This window comes from Ammodytes marinus (genome assembly GCF_949987685.1).
Source record: "Ammodytes marinus genome assembly, chromosome: 16".
Taxonomy (NCBI): Eukaryota; Metazoa; Chordata; class Actinopteri; order Uranoscopiformes; family Ammodytidae; genus Ammodytes; species Ammodytes marinus.
In genome coordinates, this window is record NC_137220.1 from 26,441,820 (window position 1) to 26,461,043 (window position 19,224).

At 42.2% G+C, this 19,224-nt stretch overlaps 1 protein-coding gene across 1 annotated transcript; it reads right to left on the minus strand.

Moving 5' to 3' along the window:
• Positions 1-606: 606 nt before the first annotated feature.
• On the minus strand, positions 607-7,288 carry LOC307262320 (transmembrane protein 235; the record flags this gene model as incomplete). Its single annotated transcript, XM_080043157.1, has 4 exons — positions 607-851; positions 4,412-4,549; positions 6,003-6,080; positions 7,117-7,288. 4 exons carry the CDS (start codon positions 7,286-7,288, stop codon positions 607-609), a joined length of 633 nt encoding a protein of 210 aa, XP_079899283.1.
• Between the last annotated feature and the right edge of the window lie 11,936 nt (positions 7,289-19,224).

Genomic DNA, 19,224 nt, shown 5'->3' on the forward strand with positions numbered 1-19,224 from the left:
ATACATTTTGGGTCATTGATGAAGCTGTTCTCTAAAATGTAACAACATCTCAAGACACAGCCCACCGTAAACCTGCCTACAGAATAAAATGTGACCCAAAAAACCTTTACAGAATTGTGCACGTAATACAGTGGCTATCTGTTGTGTATATGGACTGGAGTATGACAACAAAAGAATCAGAAATATCAGAACGAAAAACAATACTCCGCCACTCCACACAGTGAGTAGACTCTGAATTTCCTTTTTTTCAGTTGTTTTGCCCACATTCGTCATTGTGGACGCGCACAATGGACAGAAAATGATACCGAGAGGCTGAAAGTGTAGGCGTCACCACAGGCCAGCGAAAACAAAGAACACACAGATGTTCACATTCAGCGCCACAAATGAACCATCTTCATTTATTTAATCTATGGTTGCTGCCGTTACGTATAGCCAGATTACATCTATATGTAAATGTTTTGGGCCCTTGACCTGCTTGATGGTATTACAGTACTGTTCAAAGCTTAAAAAAATGAAACAAATACATAATTAACAACTAAAAAAAGCAAAATTTGCATTTAAAATGTGGGGCTTTGATTCAAGTAGGCATAAAAAAAAACAATCAATCTATAACATGGCGACGGCTACACCGGAGTCATAGTGGCCCTTCATGTGGGTTATTCTGGCAGCGAGCAGGAGCAGCAGGCCACTGACCACCTCCAGGCTGTAGGATAGCCAAGCTGTGGCTAAGGACCAGCCGAAGGACACAGCCACGTGGGCCAGGCTCTCTGGTGACACCACCTGCTGGAACTCCTCCATGGCCTGGTTGGAGTATTTGATGTAGACGCTTACCCCAGTCAGGGTGAAAAGACCTGAGGATGGGGCACAGAAACAGACAGATGCCAAAACAACAGATGGTAACACCTAACAATAAGTTACACACAATTGTACTAATGCCTAGTGAGAAAAAATTGTAATTCCTAATCTTAAAGCATTAAAGATTTAAAAGACTTTCAAAAACAATACATTTTACATCATTATGATGTTGATAGTAAGTCCCTTTAGTGTATTGTGTTCCCCTACTGACAAATGAAACATCCCACATATCATTTATCTTAGTGGTGGGTGTCCAAATGTCGACCCTTGTCAAGTCAATTCAAGTCAAGTCATTTTCCATATAAATGGCCCAGTATCACACATAGTCATTTGCCAGAAATGGCTTAAATACAGAGCCGTTGCCACCACATGCAAAATTCACACTGACCCATGGCACCACCATAGAAGGCAGGACCTCTTCACACAGCACAATCAAGCTGCAATGAATCACTTTAAATAAGTATGTATAAGTATTTAAAATCACAAAAGGTTGTAATTGTATCCTGCCATGGAGATAACAATTTAGAGAATAGGCCTACTGTATACTGATTGGTACAAGTGTTCATGAACACAGTCAGTCTTGCACTTGCAGAAAAGCAACACTAATTTTAACATTTTCATGGATTGAAGCTAGATTTTTTTTAGATATTTTTAATAACCTTGAGCTGCAGAGTCAAAGATGGAAAATAAGTCAAATTGGTGCAAGATGGAAACGTTAGTCTTGCCAGATCTCATATTCACAGATGCACGCGTCAACATGTCCAATGAGACATATTCGTCTGCACTGTAGAACGTGATGTGCTCAGAGTGGCATTTCAAAGTGCATCATAGCTAAAAATAAAACTTGCATTTGGATGTACCAACATCTAACCACATTGCTGGAATCCATTACCTCCTCTTTGTTGACCACCTGAGGTGGTGAGAAAGTATAAGAGCTAGGTGCATGTATTTCTTTTGACGTAGAGATGTGGATTGCGGACAGTATATTCCATGTCAATACCATTAGCTGTTTTTCCTGTGTGACACGGGGTGCTGATCCTGTCAGCAGATATGGCAGGGTTTATTATGATACCTTTTGCTTCAGTGACAGATTCATGCTTTCTCCTAGCCTGGAAGTCCAAAACTGCCGCTGGCAAATTACATTTGCTCAGGCAGTTGGTTTGGGCACGATCCATTCTGAACTACCAATCAAATCGTTCTATCTGATATGGGCAGGCCAGAGCCCAATGTATGGGGCTCTGGGGCGGATGTTACCGGATGACGACAGTGCCGTGCTTGCACCTTCGAAGCTGTGCTAGTAAACGCCAAAGATGGATGCAGATACGTTGTTTGATTTGAAACGGCTTAGTCCTCGACACTTAACGATTTGGAAGACGGCACTCAAATCTTTCATTAGCAAGAAAGAAGAATTTCCTGTTTTGTCGACCGACCACGGCTAAAGTTTAATTTAACAGTTCACCCGTTGTTCGCTAAACGAACAGGGCTTTATACGCCTTGTTCATTGCTCTGATTGGTCGTAGTGCTATCCAATTGCGTGCATTGGTATTTGAAATGCACGTGTAGGTGCCGCCCCTGGGAAGGTATATTGATCGTGGCCAGACCCTATATCATATAAGGTCCATCCAGATTGTTACTAATACAAAGTTGAGAAGCCAGTGTGGGGGCGGATTAGTGCCCATGGCATGGGTAACTTGCACATCTATGAAGGCACCATTAATGCATTAAAAGTACATACAGGTTTTGGAGCAACATGCTGCCATCCAGACAACGTCTATTTCAGGGACGTCCCTTCTTATTTAAAGAGGACCTATGATACTTTTCGACTTTTATGACCTATAAACGTTGTTATAATGATTTATAGTCATGTTTAACCATACTAGCGTATCAAATAATTACGTACATGCATTTCGACGTATTCCCTGCTGACCGTCTGGGGTGGCTATGCAGAGCACTAAACACTATGGCAGCCGGTCGTGAAATAACTTGTTCAAATTTCAGGGTAGTTTGAGTCACGCACCTGGATGTTTCCATGTATGGTAATGTTGAACATCGGTTACAATTGAGTTGCTGTGAGATATCAAGTCAAATATCAAACAAAGCAAACTGTAGCGTAGCCGGATGTGGCCTGCCTGCCCTGCACCATCAAGCAGCTTCTAAAGGTCACCAGCAGCTTGGAGATCGCAGTGAATCAATGTTGACAGACGGGCGGACGGACGGACGGGGGGGGGTATTGGCCTACATTTGGAGTCGTTTTTGAAAGGAAATTCTACCTTCTCAACTTGTTCTCGGGCCATTCTGCCAAATGGGTGACATTTCTGTCCCCAAGCCTTCAAAGGTATACATTGGATTGGATATATTGGATGAAATTGGAACAATAGTTGACGGGGTACATCTTAAAGAGGACCTATGATACTTTTCGACTTTTATGACCTATAAACGTTGTTATAATGATTTATAGTCATGTTTAACCATACTAGCGTATCAAATAATTACGTACATGCATTTCGACGTATTCCCTGCTGACCGTCTGGGGTGGCTATGCAGAGCACTAAACACTATGGCAGCCGGTCGAGAAATAACTAGTAGTAACGGGTAGTTTGTGTCACGCTCCCAGATGTTTCCATGTATGGTAATGCTGCTCAGGCAAGCTCCGGCTGCATGCCCCCACCTTCCTGAAAATCTCCCGCTGCTGGAAGGAAGGTAACCAATCACAACGGAGTGGGGTTTGCAGCAGGGGGGGAGGGGCGGAGAAGCTCAAAGCAGTGTGTAGAGAGAGACTGCTGTGCTCGCTAGGGTAAGAGGAAGAGTGTCCCGAAAATCTACATAGTTTTTTGTGATGTGATTCGTGTCAGGTTGCTCTATAGCAGTTTTTAACAAGAAATTAAGACCAGCAAAGTAGTATAATAGGATCTCTTTAAGCAAGACAATACCGAGCCACATTCTACACATCTTAATACAGCTTGGGTTCAAAGGAACACAGTGCAGGTACTAGACTGGCCTGAAGAAGAATGTGGTGCATTCCGAAGCAGAAAATATCACAATGGAGACCCCAGAATGTTGAGCATCTGAAGTTGTATTTCAAGCAAGAACGTGAAATAATTTTGCTTTCAATGTTAACAAATAATGTCTTTACGCTTACTCAGTGTTGTTAAAATAAATGATGATGTAACACAGTGGTAAACATGCCCCTGTCCCAACTGTTCTGAAACGTGTTGCAGGCACATTTCAAATGTGCGTATATTTACCAAAAAAACAATAAAGTTAATCAGTTTAAACAAATACACATGATGTTTCATATTGAATACATGTCAAAAAGGATTAGGAAATAATCACATTTTGTTTTATTCATATTGACATATCGTCCCAACTTTTTGGGAATTGCTGTTGTACATGTTTATGATGTGTCACCCACACATTTCTTTGTGCTGTGCATCCTGCACATGTTGACCAAGCAAAAGATTTGCTTCAGACATACTAAGCACACACAATTATTTCAGGGTCAAAACAATTATATAAAACAAATATATACAGTACTGTCTATTCTGTGTGAACTTACTGCAAAAGAGAATGTAGGATGCTGATCCAGCTAGCAGCTTGGGACTGCAGGCCAACGAACTGACAAGTCCAAAGATCCAGCCAAACACCAGCAGGACTAAGCTGAGGGGCAACACGATAACCACCACCTTGTGCAAGTCTGAAAGCACACATATGCACATACACACTCACAATGGTTACCATGCTCAACGATTTGAAAGGACTACAATATACTGTCATTTTGTTATTGTGCCCTAACTACAAATCAGGTTATCTAAGTAACCATGGCTTTCCATACTGCCAGTAGGGTTTGCAAATTAACTTGTGGTGTTGAGACTTGCTGAAGCTTCTGCGAAAGTGGGCATATCATTACATTCCACTGTCAAAGTTGCAAACAGAGACTCTTTCTGAAAACCTGCCATCTTGTGTGTGTGTTCATTTGTGTCTTCTGGGTTGAGATTTAAATACGACATCATACTGTTGCTTGTAAAATCAGTTTTTTCTTCAGCAGCCAACACCTGACAAATACTTTTGTCAAGAATCCTAGACTTAGGCTGCGTTCCAATCCCCATACTATCTACTATTAAGTACTTTATCGGCATGCATCTCATTCGTGTCTTAAACTCCTAGACTCTGTTTTTCACTCTGCTTTAAGGTTCATTACAGGAGATTCTTATGACACACACCATTGTGTTTTATATGATAAGGTTGGGTGGTCCTCTCTTAAAGAGAGACGTGATGCACATTGGCATATTTGTATATATAATGCCCTGACCGGAAAACTACCACTCTATTTGACAACAATGCTGCATATTTCAGATGGGCTTTATCAAACCCGCTCAACTGAAATGCTCATGTTATATGTTCCATACGCCCGGTCTGACCTTGGTAAAACTGCTTTTAGCCACAGTTCCCTTGACTCCTGGAACAGCCTACAACATAAAATTAAAATAAATACACTCATAACTGTTAACCAATTTAAAGTTATTATTTTGAATCAGCCCCACTCCACTTGTAACTGTTTTAATTAGGCTATTGTTCTGCTTTATTCAATTGATCTGAATGTTTTAATTGTTGTTGTCTCTTTGTAAGCTTGTTGTGTATTCTAATTGTATATTGTGTATCTGTAATTTGTCTCGACGTCATTGTAAAAGAGGGTAACCCTCAATTGATCTTTCGAGAATAAATAAAGGAAAATGAAAAGTATGGTAAAAAAAAATATTTAGGATGTTCCGATTCTTGTGTCCAGATTTAGGATGGTTAAAAAAGTACCCGGATGTCTACTACATCCGGCCGAGAATTTTAGTGTTGAAAACAAGCATGCTATTTGGGCGATCCTGACCCACAATCCAGTGTCCACCGGAAGTGACGTCACATCAACGGAAAATGAACAGGGGATGCGAGGGATATAAAAGCAAAAGGCAAGATCAAGGCGCAACGTTATGATGAAATAAATTGGTAAAAGTATGTCCCAATTGTATGCCTACATCTGCATCCTAACTAGATTGGTGTTATGATCAGATGTAGTATGTAGAGTAGAAAAAAGAAAAGAGTATGCGATTTGGTACGCAGGGTTAGTATTATATTCACACTTCTTGATCAACACAACTTACTGAGAAGGTGCCTTTCCGCCTCTGACAGGGTGGACATGTTCACTGTGAAAGAAGGGATGAATGAGCTCCTGTTTGAGCCTGAAAATGTCACAGGGAAAAGGTTAGGATACACATGACAGATGACATAGCTACGAAAATTGGCACTGGATACCGAACAGTGTCAATTTTCCATCCTTTATTTGTGAAAAAAAGGGGGAAAAAATCAACGCATTTAGAAATATAAAACACTGCATGATTAGATTAATGAAACAAATTAAAGACATCGCCTGTGTAACACATATTTCCTCAGCTTTGCATACATTTGAAGAATTTGTGTTGGGGGATCTTCAGCAACACATTGTAGCGTGCAGGCTAAAACTATAGAAGCCAACTAGCGGATTATATTGAAGCTCTGTTTAAAAATATCCTGCATGCAGCTGTTGGGTTGCAGATGCCTGCAGCGGATGACACTGTTCAGGGGAACATAGTTGCTATAGTTATTGCTTACAAAAGGAGCAAATAATGCAGATATTACGTAGGCTATCATACATCTGTTGTTCATATGGCTCATTACACTCATTAGACAAGTGACATTTATGAATCTTAGCTATACTAAGGCTACAAATTAATAATACATCACAAAGACATATCTATTGGTCATTTATGTATCCAAGCTAAATCTTTGTCACAAAACTGCGCTTCACTGCTAACAGTTTAGATGCCCAGATGTTTTTTTTTGCGGGGGTACTCGGCTCCGCACAAACATGGAAGTAACGAGGGAAAGGCTTAATCAAAGATGCAGCCTCTGTCATGAACGGTTGCTGACAATAAATAGGATAACGCAGCAATTACACCTCAACATAATCACATGTACCGCACAGTAGAATAGACTTTTTATTTTTGTCAACTTCAGGAACGATCAATGCAGGTAGGCTTGCATATTGCACACGGAAGACTATAGCCTATTCTATCTGAGAAGCAGTGCAAAAGTTATAGCCTACTAGAACAATGAAGGCTGCGTCTGATTGTGTTATAGCTCACACACCTACTTGTGGATGGAGACTTCTATCCCCTGAATGCAATCGCAGACAAATGACAGATATGCTCCACTTTAATTGAGTTGACAAAGGCCTACCTTCGATAATTCTCCAAAGCCCAGAATGTGAACTCAGGTCGTCCGGACCCGTGTTGTTGGGTTTATTGACATCGATGATGTACCAGTAATCTGTCCCAATGGCCACAGCGAGGAGGCTGAAACTAAGCAAACCTGTAAAGCCAGCAGCGAGGATCACCAATCCGTACCTCATTATTAACGGTCCACACGCAAGAGCGTTCTAATATGATGAGAAGTTCTTTTTAAATATAGGCCTATATGTAGAAAAAAAAATTACACTGTCGACGCTCCAGGATGCGCGATGCGTAAAAGCTCTCCTGCTGGATCCATCCCTGTAAAGAGCCAGTTCTCCATGGCTAGAACGCTCGTAAACTGTGGGTAGGCTAGTTTATAGAAACTTAAAAGAGAAAAAACACATTGTATTAATTGTTTCCAGTTGACTTTACAAGAGAGAAAAACCCAATTAAAAATAAGAGGATATGGGATATGCGTATTTCTGGGCACCTGCTACAGCCTACACTGTCATGTAGCCTAATGCTTTGAGTCAGAGGCAGCAGCGCTCCTCGAGTGATCACTAGAGTCAAGTTAAGGGAATAAAGCCCCACACTTCCGGCACATAATTCCAAGATAAAACCCCAAAAGACCCATTCCACCAAATGGTTGACATTGCATGTTGCAACTCTTCCAAATTAAACTTCAGATTTTTTATTTTTTCAAAGCTGAATATCATAATACATATATTTAACCATTCAAAAGATATATTGGTCTATCTCAGGAAATTATATTGACTTTTTAACTAGGTTTATAATATATATAAATGTATTAAAGTAAACGGACTGAAAGTAACAGGACTGAGTATTTTAACATATAATTGGCATAAACATGCAAATATAGATACATAGGGTCCATTCTAGTAGCATGAGTACACTCAGCACATTCTGGTGATTTATTAAAAAGTATTATTTTAATAATAAACAAATTAAATTAAATAAATAATTTAGGTAACAGGACTGAACGTTAAAGAGATCCTATTATAATACTTTTCTGGTCTTACTTTCTTGTTAAAAACTGCTATAGAGCAACCTGACACGAATCACATCACAAAAAACTATGTAGATTTTCGGGACACTCTTCCTCTTACCCTAGCGAGCACAGCAGTCTCTCTCTACACACTGCTTTGAGCTTCTCCGCCCCTCCCCCCCTGCTGCAAACCCCACTCCGTTGTGATTGGTTACCTTCCTTCGGGAATACGTCGAAATGCATGTACGTAATTATTTGATACGCTAGTATGGTTAAACATGACTATAAATCATTATAACAACGTTTATAGGTCATAAAAGTCAAAAAGTATCATAGGTCCTCTTTAAGATGTACCCCGTCAACTATTGTTCCAATTTCATCCAATATATCCAATCCAATGTATACCTTTGAAGGCTTGGGGACAGAAATGTCACCCATTTGGCGGAATGGCCCGAGAACAAGTTGAGAAGGTAGAATTTCCTTTCAAAAACGACTCCAAATGTAGGCCAATACCCCCCCATCCGTCCGTCCGTCTGTCAACATTGATTCACTGCGGTCTCCAAGCTGCTGGTGACCTTTAGAAGCTGCTTGATGGTGCAGGGCAGGCAGGCCACATCCGGCTACGCTACAGTTTGCTTTGTTTGATATTTGACTTGATATCTCACAGCAACTCAATTGTAACCGATGTTCAACAATAACGGTGGCTGCTTTTGTGACCAAATCCTATAGCCTACCTACCCAAAAAACAATTCAACAGAATAGTAGGCTAAATAAAAAGGTTGCCAAAAGAGGAGAACAATATAGCCTGCCTCAATAAGCGTAGGCTACACACTTAATAACAAAAAATAAATCAATGTCGTCCGGGTTTCTGGAGCTACGTTGGCATGGCATTTAGACGTGGTGCGTCAAAAATGATCTGGAAAATGTAAAAAGAAAAGAAGATGAAACGAGAACCTTCTTTCAAGGTCTCTGGCTTTAGCCAATTAACATTTAAAAGACAGTGATGTGGTTAGGGTTAGGGGTAGTTGTAGGGTTACTAGCCTAGAAATGAGTAGGGCAGTTTTTCGTTACACTTTACAATAAGGTAGCCTACACAAAAAATAGTAGTTACTGTTTTAAAAACTGTTTCGTGCCGACTCAGTGATGAAACTGAAAGTATATAATATCACCAATATATCAATGAAAACAGACGGACAAAACTGTCCAAATGAGCTAAAATCCTAAATACAATAAACAGTAACATGGCAAACTTATTTTTAGATAAGCTCTAATTGATTATTCATTCATTTTTTCACACGTTTACATGTTTTGAGGCGGAGGATCCCTCCGACGCTCTCTGTCCGGCTCATCAGACAGCACTCAGCTGTCTGTCAGTTGAGCTGGACGAGCCTAGCCTGGCTCCGCCCGCCCGCCTACTTCCGGCCAAATTTCATTTTCCCTTCAGTAGTACGATGGTCTGGTAGCACCAGGCTAGGACGAGCCACGGTGTGTGGAACAAAGCGATCTGTTCTGATCTCTCTCCACTCCACTATCAGACTCGCATCACTCATTTCACTTAGTAACTCTAATGTTGTTAGGTATTTATCTTCATCTCTTATCTATTGTAAGAGTTTATGCATGACTGCACGTATTAGTTGTCAGATCGCAGACCTCAAACAATGCCGTTGCCTAGTTTGCTCGAAAATATTTCATTTTCCTGTGCGGGTCAAATTGACCCAGTGCGGCGGTTCTAGGTATAAATGCCTGTTTTTTAATCCAGATTAATTGTGACTTTATTTAACCATGGGGAAAGCATCACAACACAATTTTAGGAAAAGTCAAAGAGTGGGGGCTGTTATGATCGCACACAGGTCGGACCCAAAAGCAGAACAGACTCCAGGTACCGGAAAAAAAGATGGCGCCTCGGACGGCAGCCTCGGTGTGTTGGTGCGCATTGTTTTGTCTTGTTTTGTTTGTTAATTCAACTTTTTGCCTCAATACCCGGTGCTCTCTCAATAGAGAACAACTCCTGTCCATAAGGGCTACCACCCCAGCGGATTTATTACCCACTTTTCTCCTCCCATCTGTTGATATTTTGGACATATTGGTCAAAGGTGCACTCTCCGTTGCTCACACTGTGTATCGCCGGAGGAGAGGAAAAAGAGCCGGCGCGCTCGTGCGTCTTCGTCTACGCGGAAATCGCACGCCGCTTCCAGGAATATTTCTCTCCAACGTGCGCTCACTGTGCAACAAACTGGACGAGCTTCAGCTGCTGATGGGGAAAAACAGAGACTTTTCCTCATCTTCTGTTTTGTGTTTTACGGAGACGTGGCTCTGTGGATCGATACCGGACTCCGCGCTGCAGCTGGCAGGCTTCCAACTTTTCAGAGCGGATCAAGACACAGAACTTTCCGGTAAAACCAAAGGTGGAGGTATCTGTTTTTACACTAACAGTGACTGGTGTAATGATGTGACAGTGATCCTACAACACTGTTCACATATTTTGGAAACATTCATAATAGACTGCAAACCCTTCTACTCCCCCCGTGAGTTTGTCTCATTCATTCTGGTCGGTGTTTACATCCCACCGCATGCCAACGTGCAGGACGCGCAGCGCATGTTAGCCGACCAGATACTGAGTGTGGAGCGCAATAACCCGGACTCTTTGGTGATTGTGCTTGGTGACTTTAACAAAGGCAACCTCAGCCATGAACTACCCAAATTCAAACAGTTCATTAAATGCCCTACTAGAGAGAACAATATTCTGGATCACTGCTACACCACAGTCAGTGGTGCATATCACGCCGTCCCCCGCGCTGCACTGGGCTTCTCCGACCACGTCATGGTCCACCTGATTCCTTCATACAGGCAGAAATTAAAACTCTGCAAACCCGTTGTGAGGACGTCAAAGCAGTGGACTAGTACAGCGGTGGGGAACCTGCAAGCATGTTTGGACTGTACAGACTGGGATGTTTTCAGGACTGCCACCAATAGTCTGGATGAATACACAGAGGCTGTGACGTCATACATCAGCTTCTGTGAAGACTGCTGTATTCCATCACGCACCAGGGTGAGTTATAACAACGACAAACCCTGGTTCACAGCCAAACTCAGACAGCTTAGGTTGCAAAAGGAGGATGCGTTCAGGAGTGGGGACAGGGACAGGTTTAAGGTGTTGAAGTACAGCTTCAGGAAGGCGGTGAGAGAAGCCAAACAACAATACTCTGAGAAACTCCAACATCAGTTCTCAGCTAACGACTCTGGTTCTGTCTGGAAGGGGCTCAGACAGATTACGAACTACAAACCTAAACCCCCCCACTCAGTCAACAACCTGCAACTTGCAAATGAACTGAACGAGTTCTACTGTCGCTTTGAAAGACCAAGGGACAGTCCTGACACCATCCCCCGCGACACCCTCTCCCAGCTCACCATCCCCCCCAGCTCAGCAGACCCCTGGGTCTCTCCACTTCACACCTCTGGGTCCCTCCCCTCCTCTACCACAGTGACGACTCTCTGCCTGCATGAAAGGGACGTCAACAAGCTCTTCAAGAGACAGAACCCCCGCAAAGCAGCCGGACCAGACTCTGTCTCTCCTTCCACCCTGAAGCACTGCGCTGACCAGCTGTCTCCTGTATTCACGGAGATCTTCAACACCTCATTGGAGACATGTCATGTGCCAGCCTGCTTCAAAGACTCCACCATCATCCCCGTCCCAAAGAAGCCAAGGACGACAGGACTAAATGACTACAGACCCGTCGCACTGACCTCTGTGGTCATGAAGTCTTTTGAGCGCCTTGTACTGTCCCACCTCAAATCCTTCACCAACCCACTCCTGGACCAACTGCAGTTTGCCTACAGAGCCAACAGGTCTGTAGACGATGCAGTAAACATGGCTCTGCAGTACACCCTGCAGCATCTGGATTCCCCAGGAACATATGCCAGAATCCTGTTTGTGGACTTCAGCTCTGCCTTTAACACTATCCTCCCAGCTCTGCTTCAGGACAGGCTGTCCCAGCTCCACGTGCCCGACTCCATCTGCAGGTGGATCACAGACTTCCTGTCTGACAGGAAGCAGCGTGTGAGGCTGGGGAAGCACTTCTCTGAATCCCAGACCATCAGCACCGGATCCCCCCAAGGCTGCGTTCTTTCCCCTCTGCTCTTCTCCCTGTACACCAACAGCTGCAACTCCAGTCACCAGTCCGTCAAGCTCCTGAAGTTTGCGGACGACACCACGCTCATCGGGCTCATCTCTGGCGGGGATGAGTCCGCCTACAGGTGGGAGATTGACCATCTAGTGACCTGGTGCAGCCAGAACAACCTGGAGCTTAACGCTTTAAAGACAGTGGAGATTATTGTGGATTACAGGAAGAACCCAGCCCCACCCGCCCCCCTCATCCTGTGTGGCTCCCCAGTCGACTCTGTGGAGTCCTGCCGCTTCCTGGGCTCCATCATCAGCCAGGACCTTAAATGGGAGCTGAACATCAGGTCCCTCACCAAAAAAGGCCAGCAGAGGATGTTCTTCTTGCGCCAGCTGAAGAAGTACAACCTGCCAAAGACTATGATGGTGCACTTCTACACTGCCATCATCGAGTCCATCCTCACCTCATCCATCACCGTCTGGTACACTGCAGCCACGGCTAAGGACAAGAGCAGACTGCAGCGTATCATACGCTCTGCTGAGAAGGTGATTGGCTGCCATCTTCCATCCCTCCAGGACCTGCACAGCTCCAGAGCTCTGAGGCCTGCAGGCAGGATCATGGCCGACCCGTCCCATCTTGGTCACAGACTTTATGAGACTCTCCCCTCTGGCAGGAGGCTGCGGGCCATCAGGACCAAAACCTCCCGCCACTTGAACAGTTTCTTCCCCTCTTCAGTGGGGATCCTTAACAGGTCCAGAGACCGCCTCCCCCACTGACTGTCACTGACTCGGGCACTCATAGCCATCACCATTTTGTAAATTCTTACAATTTTTAAGTACCTTACCTTAGTTTTTTATTCTATTTTATAATATTTTTAACTTATCACTTATGTTGCTGCTTGTTTATATATGTTTATATATTGTGTTATATATTTATGATAGTTACTGCTCGTTTATTGTTTATTGTATGCACCTTACTCACCAAAACAAATTCCTTGTTGGTGTAAAACCCTTCTTGGCAATAAACTCCTTTCTGATTCTGATTCTGAGGTAGTCAGTAAAGAACAATGTTTATTTTTGGCTGGCTGGGCACAGGACGACAGATTGGCGTGGCGAGCAGAGGCAAGTGGACATCCGGGAACCCGCAGGCCGGCGGGCAGGAAAGGCGAACAGCGAAGACAACTGGCACGGAAGGAAAGAGAAGCAGAGTTAGTTCGAACTCCAACTGAGGCAGAAAGAAAACAACAAACCTAATCTCAGGTCTCGGGTAGTTACCGCTCTGGTACGTAGTATACTCTGGCACTGAACGACAGGAGTCCACAGGCTTAAGTAGAGAGCCCTGATTAGCCCAACGATCCACACCTGGAAACAGCCTGCCCTGATAGCCCAACGATCCACACCTGGAACAGTCTGCCCAGGAGTGCTGCCACGCCCACATGCCAACAGGGAGGAGATACATAGAACACAGAGGAGAGACAGACAAGGGAAAACACACACAAGAGAAGGAGAGACTGCCGAGCCGTGAGTCATGACAGGGGCTTCAATATTTTATAAAAGTATAGTTCTAGTGTTAAAACCGTAACTACTCTTTTTTGGAAGAGTAACTACTCTTTTTTGTGTACCTTATTGGGTAACACTTTATAATAACTATCCGTTGTAACTCGTTAATAGATCATTAGTAAACTCTTAATTAATGATTATTAATGATTTGTTAAGTGTTTGTTAGCAGTTTGTTAAGGATTTATAACAATGGTAGATAGTTAATAGCTTAATAATTGAATCAGTTCATCTGGGAGGTAATCCTAGATACCGACGAGGCTGAAATAGGCTATAGACTATACACAGTGCATGGGCAACTGAGGGCAGCCCCATTTTCAAATATTTTTAAATAAACTCAATACACACTGTGCATGCCATGGACTTGAACGTGACGTGATCAGTTAATCTCGGATTACCTCCCAGATGAACTGATTCAATTATTAAGCTATTAACTATCTACCATTGTTATAAATCCTTAACAAACTGCTAACAAACACTTAACAAATCATTAATAATCATTAATTAAGAGTTTACTAATGATCTATTAACAAGTTACAACGGATAGTTATTATAAAGTGTTACCCCTTATGGTAAAGTGTTACCCAAACAAACTATAACTGTGCGCAGAAGTCGACACCTGGTTAGCTAGTTTACCTAAGCATAACCCCCAAGATAGGCCTAGGGGTTGTACGAGCTTGTAAATACATTGTTTTGTCAAAATGCAGCAAAACTCAACACATATTATAAATTGGTAGACCTACAAGTAGCCTACAGCTAAGCAATGTTGAAATTAAAGGTGAAGTAAGCGATTTATTTATGGTAATATAAGTGTTAAATTGCTTTATTCGTACAGTGATCACTTATATAGTGTCCGCATTTCATAAAGCCGATCTCAGTCACTCGCTCTGCAAATAAATAATAAACTTTTCGGAGATCCCACTACTGATATCCAATCAGAAGAGAGAACGCTACAAACCGGCACCCGTCTCTCTGCCGGTGCACGTGCAGAGCAACAGATGGGTGAATGCGTGCGCCTACAATGGCGGAGCAGGTAAAAATCCTTCTCAATGTCTGTTTTGATGGTTTTTATCATGTTTTATCACACTTATGGATCTGAGATGATGCTAAATAACTCGCTGCTTGAAGACCGCAGTGCATTAATGTGGTGACGTAGGGACGAGGGAGGGGACTGCTAACTGCAGTCAGTCAGTACGTTTACATGCAGACTCATAATCGGGTAACTAAACGAATAAGACTTCAACAGGACTTTTAAACTGCATGTAAACACCTTTATCCAATCTACTTCGCACACAAATCGGCACAATAAGAACAAGAGAAGTCGGATAAGAACACCTAGATAACTCGTTCATTGTCAGCATTCTCTCTGCATGTATACAGGGATCGGATATCGCATATCGGACTTCTCGTTCTGTGCTTGTGTGCCTGCGCAATATAGGCTACACCGGCTACACCATGGGTTATTGCCGGAAGGGAAACGGACGTGGCTATATAACCACTTGTTGAAAGCATGGTTGAAAGGGCTACAGCGCCACCTAGCATTGTGGAGACAGCCATGCATCGGACATTTATCCGATTCCTGAAAGGCCATGTATCAGACAAGTGACACGGTCCGTTCGAGTGTCTAGTTCGATATATGTCTTAATCCAATCTAGTTGTGCCATGGCAACGCACTGAGTGACAGGAAGTTAGCTAAACTGACCATTCCGCTTACTGAACCTTTAACGGTGTTTGTTTATTTACCGTTTCAACATTCACGCAGCGCCAATAGCTATGTTGTTGTGATAAGTGAACATGATGCAACTTTTTAATTGTGCATATCTGATTCTTAAGGGGATGAGACATTTGTATTTCTTTTTGTCATAAGTAAAAGTAGAATATTTTTAATGGAATGGAATATAATGTGAATGCTCATCAGGTTAAAGCTGACCATATGAAGGGGAAGGACCTTATATGGCCATAGGAAGGAGTAGAGGGAGGGGGCTACCGGGGTACCCGTGCAGCTGTTCCTTTTACACACCTCCCTCTCCTAAGTCTCATTGGTTCTCTGTTCACTATATAACAGAAATTTTGGAGCAGAACTAGGCACAACTTTTAGTTTGCCACGCAAACTGTGAGTCCAAAATACTCTGAAAGATTTTGGACTTCGAAGTCCTTTAGAGGTAGCTTGGAAATCCAGACCCTGATATCTTGAACGATAGTAATTTCCAACTCAAGGGGCGGCTCCTACTCGTGCATTTCAAATGCCACTGCACGCAGTTGGATAGCACTACAACCAATCAGAGCGATGCACAAGGTGACGTAAGCCCCGTTCGTTTAGCGAACAGCTGTTAAACTGTTAAATTAAACGTTTGCCGTGGTCGGTCGGCAAAACAGAACATTCCACTTACTTGCTAATGAAATATTTCAGTGCCGTCTTCCAAATCGTAAAGGGTCGAGGCCAAAGCAGTCTCAAACTCACACAACATATCCGCAGCCATCTTTGATGTTTACTATCACGGCTTCGACGTCGCATGCACGTCACTGTCGTCATCCGGTTACGTCCGCCCTAGAGTACCATACAAAGGGCTCTGGCGCACCCATATTAGATAGAACCAATTGAAACGTGAGCCCAGATTTCTGGTCTTTTTGAAAAAGCTTCAACGGAGAGTTTCCAGACCAACAGGCGCAGCAAATTTAATTTGCCAGCGCCTAGTGGCAGGTCTGGGAATGCCAGGCTACTTTAGAGGCAGAGTCTTTTAAAACGGTTCTCTAAAACTCTTGACACAGATGACTTGGTAAAATTCTTAAACTTTAGATGGGAATGTTAAAATAGGAAATCCCATAGAATGGTGAATGTAATTAATGGAGGTTGGGTGAAATAAACCTTTCCTCAGTGTAACAATCTCTCTTAAGTCCTTACCATTTTTAAGGTTTCGGAGGTTTTAGATAAGGGATAGGCACGAGAATAATTTAGAAAATGCTTTGGAAAATTGGAAAAATACACCAAGTTAACATCTATTAGGGGTAAAATAACTCTATTGAATGAGTCATTAGGCAATAGGCATATAAACTATTTTCTTTTCCTTTTTTGTCCATTTTATGTAATATTCCTATACTCTCTTGTATTTTGTAAATAAAATCCCTTAAATGTTTTAAGCCTCAGTTTGAATTAGTTTATAGCTGGAACAGAAAGACTTTAGGTATAGGTTTTTTCTTCAAAAGAGATTGTTTTGTCCCTGGGGAGGTAAGTACAATTTGATTCCACACACATTACTGATTTAACCCTCTGAGGTCTAGGGTTATTTTCTCCAATTTTACATACTTCTATAAATACCTATTTCAAATGTGCAAGAAGATAAATTATACCAAAGTGTTTTATATGGAAATGTTCAGAACACATTAGGCCTTTGTTTTCTGAGGTCTACCTATGTCCTAGACCATTGTGTATATAAATAATTGGCTTAAATGCTGAAAAATTAATTGCGATTTTTGAAAAACCTGGAAATTTGAAGAACCTTTAGTCATCCTGTTGAGTTGTTTTGGCTCTTGAAATTGCTTCTCCTAAGCCTTAGCTTCAAAAATGCAGTGGACATTTTCCAAATCAAAGTAGGGGAGTGCACAAAACATGACTAATATAAAATTTGGTCCAGATGCTTTTTGGTAGAAATGTTGTCTCTACTTTCAAAAAACCTTAAGGAAATTAGACTGAATGAAGACTTTGAACCACATATAATGATTCATGGGATGTATACTAATACAAGAGGAGGCATCACAAAACATTTTTCAAACAAACCATTAGGTAAATATAAAAACAATAATAACAAACTACTTTCACACTATGTATATACTCTATGCACCATTTACAAGCTAAGTGGTAGCTGGGGAGCTTCTGGGTCTTGCTTCTCATGGTGTTTTCTAAGCCTGTAAGGGACTGACAGTATCACAAGAACATTCCCCGGAAACAGGAGGACCTCTAGTTTGAGATGATGTTTTCATTTTATTTTTCAGCCATATCTTCAGGGAGATATTAATAAAGATAGGACCTTTAAAGAAGGTAGACCTCAGAGGGTTAAAACATACACAACCTCATAAAACTTATATACTTTAATTCCTTCCTTGTCCATAAGCAGGGTTTGGGCATGAGGTTGGTATCTGTTCAGGGGCGGCCTTAGCGATCTGGGGGCCCATTCAAGACCTAGTGTGGGGCCCCCCACTTTTTTATATCTTCTTAATTTCTTTTTAATTATTTTTTTTTTAAATACATATTTCTTGTGAATGCTGTGCATGCTGCCCGCAAAAAGAAAACAGATTGTAGAATCCAGTTGGTTCGTAGACAGTTTATGAGATGATGGGCCACTGGGTGCAGACTCTTAAAGGGCCACTCCTACCTATCCAGTCAGGTACACTGACTTTTCCGCACATATACAATTAATGGTAAAAACATATTAAGGAAGTCAGTGTTTCCCACAGGATTTAGGGATACTGTGGGAGGGACCCTGGTCCTTGTTGGGGGCATAGACGGATTATGAGATAATGGGCCCCTTGGCACAGACTCTTAAAGGTCCCCCCACTCGCCCCTATCCAGTCAGGTGCACTGACTTTTCCACACGGACACAAACAATTAATGCCAAAAACATATTAAGGAAGTCAGTGTTTCCCACAGGATTTTGGGATACTGTTGGAGGGACCCTGTACCTTATTTTTTTTACCTTTTTAAAGTAAAAAGCATTAATCTGGTGCACTTTGAGAGGAAATTTTAGCTACATTATTTTTCAGATTTTTCTTAAACAGGCAGCACTCTTTACTCTGCAACTGTAAAAACGTTACAGTAGATTGGTCTGCAGACCCATGTTCTATGATGGAGGGTCCCATTTCAACAGATTCAGGGTGGATAGCTACTTTTTATGAACTATTTAGAATTCACACATAGATGTAACATTGTAAATCGTAGGCAGTGCAGTTTGTGTGACAGCTTTAGCAAATTGGCAGCAATCTAACTCGATATTTCTGCCAAAAAATTATCCTAAAATAACTGTTTAATCTTCTCGTCATGTCATGTTCTCATATTTTGCACCAAATTATGGAGAGAAGTATCAAAGAGTATCGATATTGGTATCGATTAGCAGTATCAGTATTGATGACGGTATTAACCCTAGAACACAAACGCTAAAAATAGTCACACCAACACTAACGCAGGGTGTAGTCACGCACACTCAATCACACACAAATGATCAAACATTATGACATCTCCGTATCCTACAGACCCAATCTAAGCAGTGGTTACTGATGATATCATATCTTGCATTGAAGACATGGCACAAATTCAAATGAAAAAATGTGCAACCATACAAACGGAACAGTTCAAAACATGTTGGTTTATCATCCATGCACCTGTAAACCTGTGTTAATTTGCAAATTCTTCCATTAGATTTTTTCAAATGCAATCCTTGATG